General features: G+C 53.6%; 1 protein-coding gene and 1 non-coding gene across 2 annotated transcripts; both read right to left on the reverse strand.

Moving 5' to 3' along the window:
• Positions 1–1,098: 1,098 nt before the first annotated feature.
• On the reverse strand, positions 1,099–1,291 carry LOC135372915 (U2 spliceosomal RNA). The gene has a single exon (XR_010416170.1). It is a non-coding gene; the product is annotated as a U2 spliceosomal RNA (small nuclear RNA).
• Positions 1,292–1,406: 115 nt separating this feature from the next.
• Positions 1,407–4,986, reverse strand: LOC135372764 (uncharacterized). Its single transcript, XM_064606234.1, has 3 exons — positions 4,076–4,986; positions 2,886–4,033; positions 1,407–2,800 (listed from the first exon to the last, which is right to left on the reverse strand). The coding sequence occupies exons 1-3, from the start codon at positions 4,984–4,986 to the stop codon at positions 1,407–1,409; spliced, it is 3,453 nt and encodes a 1,150-aa protein (XP_064462304.1).
• Between the last annotated feature and the right edge of the window lie 246 nt (positions 4,987–5,232).

Genomic DNA, 5,232 nt, shown 5'->3' on the forward strand with positions numbered 1-5,232 from the left:
CGTTATGTCCAACACCTTCCCGTACGGCTGCAATGCACGACTGAGATGCTCAGTCGCCACATACGTGGGAAGGTACCTGCATGTAACGTAGACGAGCTGCGGTCCAATCAGTTCGATGTTGACATCTTGGCCTGCTACTCGTAGAAGGCCTTGTCCAATGACTTGGCGGCTGGCTGCTGCCGTCGCCACTACCACCTGGAAAGCTGATTCTCCCAGATGTTGCACGCTGAATACTTGATCCAGTCCAACTACATCGGCTGTTGAGTCGATGACTTCGTCCACCGACGTCCCGGAGGGCGCCGTTACGTTGAAAGCCCATTCTTTAATGGGGGGGTGCAAGATGTCGTCATCTTGCCCCGGGAGACGATGGTGAAAACCACGTACTCCGGGGCCGGAAACTTGCTGAAAAACGCTCTGATAACAACTGCAGATCTTAGCCAAACGGCCCAAAAGCGATAAATATTGCACGTCCATCTTTCGCTCTGGTCACGGCCGCGGCACCTGCCTCCGCGGGTGTCACGTCGCCAAATTCAACATGATGTGGTGCGTGTAAGACGCAGTAGAATGATAATCGGACTGCATGAAATGCGCATGTTAGTGGACGGAACTCGTGTTTCTTTCTCCCTTGTATCCGCCAAAAGACCGAGAAGAGATATAAACTGCACGTCTCCCCCTTTCGCTTCTGTCACAGTCTCGTCTTCTACGTCCGCGCGTGGCACGTCGCCAGTTTGGGCATCGTGGAATATGGGTACGGAACACTAGGGTGTAAGTACTAATGCATCACGGCCCGTGAGATAAAAATGATTGGAAATTGCAAGAGAGAGAGAGAGAGAGAAATAGATAGATAGAGAGAGAGATAGAGATAGATAGATAGATAGATACATAGATAGATAGATAGATTGATTAATTGATTGATTAGTGGCCAGACAGGACATTTCCCAGTGGTTGTCTCCAGTGTGTTCTGTGTCTATGTCTGCTGTAGGTTCCCTGCTTTGCTTGGTGTTGTTTCTACGCTTCCCTCTTTTGCCTGTCTCTGGTCATCATGGCTGATGCTTATTGGTGCTGTTTCCCAATTTTTCTTCTTTTTTTTGGATTTGAGACGGGTGGGCTACACCTGGAGGTATGCAATACCACGGCAACCCTTGACAGTGCCGAGGCGAGCTTCAGACACACTGTCTCGGGCCAAAAATAAGATTAATATCGTGAGTCCAAATAGGGCTCGTATCAGATATTAAGCTGATAAGAACAGAATTTGTTTATTGGCTGCGTTAATTACATTGCTAAGAAGAATATGATCACACAAGGTACATGTCGGGTTAATAGTCTATATACAAAGATACATGTCGGGTTAGTCGCCTATATACAAGTAAGTGCATGAGTTGAGTATGGTGTCAGCGCTATAAACATTATGAGTTGGTTTCGCGTGGTGCGGTGCCCGTGACGTGGCTGTAGTAAACGTCCCTTGTGGCTGCAATCACCTCGCTGACGCAGAGTTTCTTCATGAGTCGAAGGTAAGATTTGGAGCAGATCGGTGCTAGGGCCCTGTCATTTTTGGGATCCCAACTGCCCAGGCTTCCGATCACTACTGCCTCGACTCTCATCCGCTGAAACCTTTGTCGCAGGTGATCCCGTACGACGCTGTATTTTTGTTCTTTCTCGGCCCTTGCGTTGCGGAAGGCTTCCCGTCGATTGTCAAACACAACTGTGGCGTCGTATACAATCGCTTCTTCTCCTCGTGCGACAACAAGGTCCGGCCTCAGTCCAGTGTCCCCTATCGCCTGGTTCTCCGAGATCACAGTGTATCGTGCCTCTGCTGCTTGCCTGATCCGCCTAACGACCTTGTTGTGGCGGGCCGTGTAGAGTGCAGAGTAGCGCATGCAGTGGTTCGCCACGTGGGGTAGGGTCTCTAGTTCGGCGCCGCACCTCCTGCATCGCTTGTCTCCTTGCTCCCATGGTCTTGCTGCGTTTAACGGCAACAGGTTCAAACGGGCCCGGTGGATGAACCTCCAGTCTGCGAAGCGTGTGAACATTCCAGTTCTCATAAAGTGCGTGCTGGAGCGGTCAAGCGCCACGCATTCCAGCACCTTCCCTTGATTGGGAAGGGATTGCAGATGGTCGTCCCTTGTGGCGGTTAGCTTAGGAAGTGTTGACACAACTTTGTTTCTTTGCATGGCGTTGATGGTTGTGTCGCCTGTCGTAAGCTCTGGGCCTTCGGGTCGGAACTCCCAAGTGATGGAATTTCTCTTTGATGCCTTCCTTGCCTCTGTCCATATGTTCTTTATCCCCCGGGATGGCCCTTCAAAGACTTCTCCCTCACCCGATAGGTACGCTGCGAGGTCGGGCGCAACGTCCTCGTTCCGGGAGCGTTTCACGGCTGCGGTCGTCAGGGCTGCGCTGGCTAGGTCGGCAACAGTCTGGTCCGGGGATGTTAGTAGTTTGTAGGCCGTATCAATGCGGCATATGTCGCTTAGCTCGGCAGCGTGAGGCACTCCGCATGCGCCAGTTTGCGGGCTCCCATAGATGTAGCCTGATGTAGCACTTTTTGGCAGGTATAGTGTCTTCTTAATAAGTGGTCGAAGGGTGTCGTCTAGGCGCTTCCACTCTGTTTTCTGAATGTATCTCATTCTCATGGCGAAGTTTAGGCCAGGGTACAGAAACGTCTTGATAGCGTCGATCCTTTGCCACGGGGCCAGCATCGACTCCAGGAGTGTTTTGCCAAGCTCAATGGCATCGGAGACAGTCGCAGTATCCGGGAACAGGTTGAAGCTAACGGGGCGTCCAAGGTACTTGAAGGCCTCTGCTTCGTCGATTACAGGGATAGTGGTTCCATTTACCACAAACAGTGTGGGTCTTGACAGGCGTCTTTCCCGTCATGTGCAGCGTACGGCACTTTGCTGGGTTCAACGTGAGTCCAAGTTCACTGGCCATACTGTTGATTGTCTCTAATCTTGCCTGCAGGTCCTCCGGTGTGGGGGCGAGGGGGGTGAGATCATCGGCATATGCAAGGATATTGTGGTCCTTGCTGTCTCCCTGGATGCGCCGGATGATGACATCGATCACGATGTTGAATAATATGCCGCTGATGGGGCAACCTTGCCGTATGCCTGACTGTACCGGGATGGGCTCGGTCGTTTGGTCGTTGCAGGCGATGGTGGTCTCATTGTCGCAATATAGATTGTTGAGGATGCCGCAGAACCTTTCTCCCGCGCCTGCGCAGCGTGCTGCTTCGGTTAGTATCTGGTGAGGAATCGATCCAACGGCGTTGGAGAAGTCAAGGAACCCCACGTATAGGTCCCCCTTTTCCGTTCTCGCTCTATCCAGGCGCTCTTGGAGGACGAAATTGTGTTCGAGGACTCCATCGTAAGGGAGGAACCCCTTTTGACATGGTGAGAGAACCTCGTTGTCCATGCCCCATTGCAGCACTCGGGAGGCAAGGCACCCGGTGAAGAGTTTTGCTATGGTTCGGATGAGCGATATGGGACGCCAATTGGTGATTTCGGTGCGACTTCCTTTCTTGTGAATAAGGATGACGCGAGATTTCTTCCAGTCTTGCGGTACCCTTGAGAATCTAAGGCAGATGTTGAAAGCTGCCGCCAAGAATCGGCATTCCGGGTCTGTGGACTTCCAGTGTTGATATGTGAGGCGGTCGTCGCCGGGTGCTGTATTTTCGCATCTTCTTAGTCGCCTCAGGACCTCTTCAGGCGAGAATTGGTGTAGTTGGACCTCTTCTGATGCCCGTGGCCTTTCAGGGAGGAGCTCCGTATTGCCTTCCTTCTCCTGCCATGTCTCCTTGAAGTGCCGTTCTACGTCGTCCACTCGTATCTCGCAGTGCTGGGGCTTCCCTTGAGTGATAAGCCGTACCGCTTGTCTTCGATTTCTGCCGTAGAGTGCTTGTATCTCTTTCGGGTTAGCAGGATTGATGGTCCGCTGTGTCCGTGTCCCGGCCTCAGGTAATCGCGCGTGGCTGGCTACGGTCTCTGTAGCCCTGCGCAGGATTTCCTCGAAGGCTTCCCAGGTCTCATCGTCGTTTGGCCTTTGAGAGAGCTATTGGATCTCGCGGAGATGGCCGGCTAACGGGAAAGGATCTCTTGCTGGGCTTGTAATCCGGTCCTCTCCATGCAGCCTGTCACTCTCCCTCACAATAGGCGTGTCAGGTGTGGCGGTGCCTTCGCTCCTGTCTTTCTGCGAGCCACATTGATTGTAGGGCATGGCATCTGAGCTGCCATGCTCAGAGCCTATTTCTCTCAGGTGATGCGGTGTGATGACACCCTTCTCCACGCCGGTTTCCGCAGGAGTTACACCGGCTTGGTCTCCTTGTTCCTCGTGTTCATGTTGTTCTTGCCCAATGTGCGGCGCAGGTGAACTTGACGTTGTTTCTTCACCATCCGTGGGGCTTGAGGGGGCCATGGGGTAGGCATCGATCACCAATGTTTCGTATCCTGGTGGTTCGAAGGGGACAGAGTTGATGTGGAGAACACTCGTCCCTTCTGAATGTTCCGCGGTGGGTCCGTCTTCAAGCTCTCTGGAGCCAGCAGTCCGCCTGTCCCTGGCATCCTGTCTTCGGTGGGTGGCTTCGTGGTTGGTCCGCCCCTTCTTTGTTGGGAATGTCAGGCTGCATCGGCTACACTTGTTCTTAAAAGCGGCGGTCTGGCTGCTGACTACCTTCTGCCCACTGCACCGGTGGTTGGACGGGCGGGATCCGAGCTTCGCTTCACATAAGCTGCATTCATACTTGATCACGTCTATGCGGATGTTATGCTCCTGGTCCAAGTGTCGCGTGAGGGATGCGCGCTGTGACGTCCAGGCAGCCGACCGAAAACAGTGGCGGCAGTCCTCTTCAGTACATTTGTAGTAGTCAGGGATAGGGAGGAATACGGTGAGCTCCTTCCCCTGCCATTCGGGTTGCTTCATGTCTTGAGAGCATGGTGAGTCATCTGATCCTTGTGTAGATCCAGGGGTCGGGACCCTCACGGAGGGCGTATCCATCGATCCCTCCCCACAGTGTAGAGGGCTGTGGGGCCGTGGCTGTAAATGCTCGCGGGGGTGTCGTCCGGTTCCCCAAGGTCCGGCGTCCTCACAGAGGGCATAGGAACCATTCCTCCCCCACAGTATAAAGGGCTGTGGGGCCGTGGCTGTAAATGCTCGCGGGGGTGTCGTCCGGTTCCCCAAGGTCCGGCGTCCTCACAGAGGGCATAGGAACCATTCCTCCTCCACAGTGTAAAGGGCTGTGGG

The sequence above is a fragment of the Ornithodoros turicata genome, unplaced genomic scaffold (genome assembly GCF_037126465.1).
Source record: "Ornithodoros turicata isolate Travis unplaced genomic scaffold, ASM3712646v1 Chromosome17, whole genome shotgun sequence".
Classification (NCBI taxonomy): Eukaryota; Metazoa; Arthropoda; class Arachnida; order Ixodida; family Argasidae; genus Ornithodoros; species Ornithodoros turicata.

What these genes read in the sequence shown, in the direction of transcription:
- LOC135372764 (XM_064606234.1), bottom strand. Translation starts at nt 4,986, where the DNA reads ATGGATACGCCCTCCGTGAGGGTCCCGACCCCTGGATCTACACAAGGA. An exon ending in CCAGCAAGAGATCCTTTCCC is followed by an intron (nt 4,034 to 4,075) that starts GTTAGCCGGCCA and finishes GCTCTCTCAAAG; the next exon opens with GCCAAACGACGATGAGACCT. An exon ending in GTTGAACCCAGCAAAGTGCC is followed by an intron (nt 2,801 to 2,885) that starts GTACGCTGCACA and finishes TAATCGACGAAG; the next exon opens with CAGAGGCCTTCAAGTACCTT.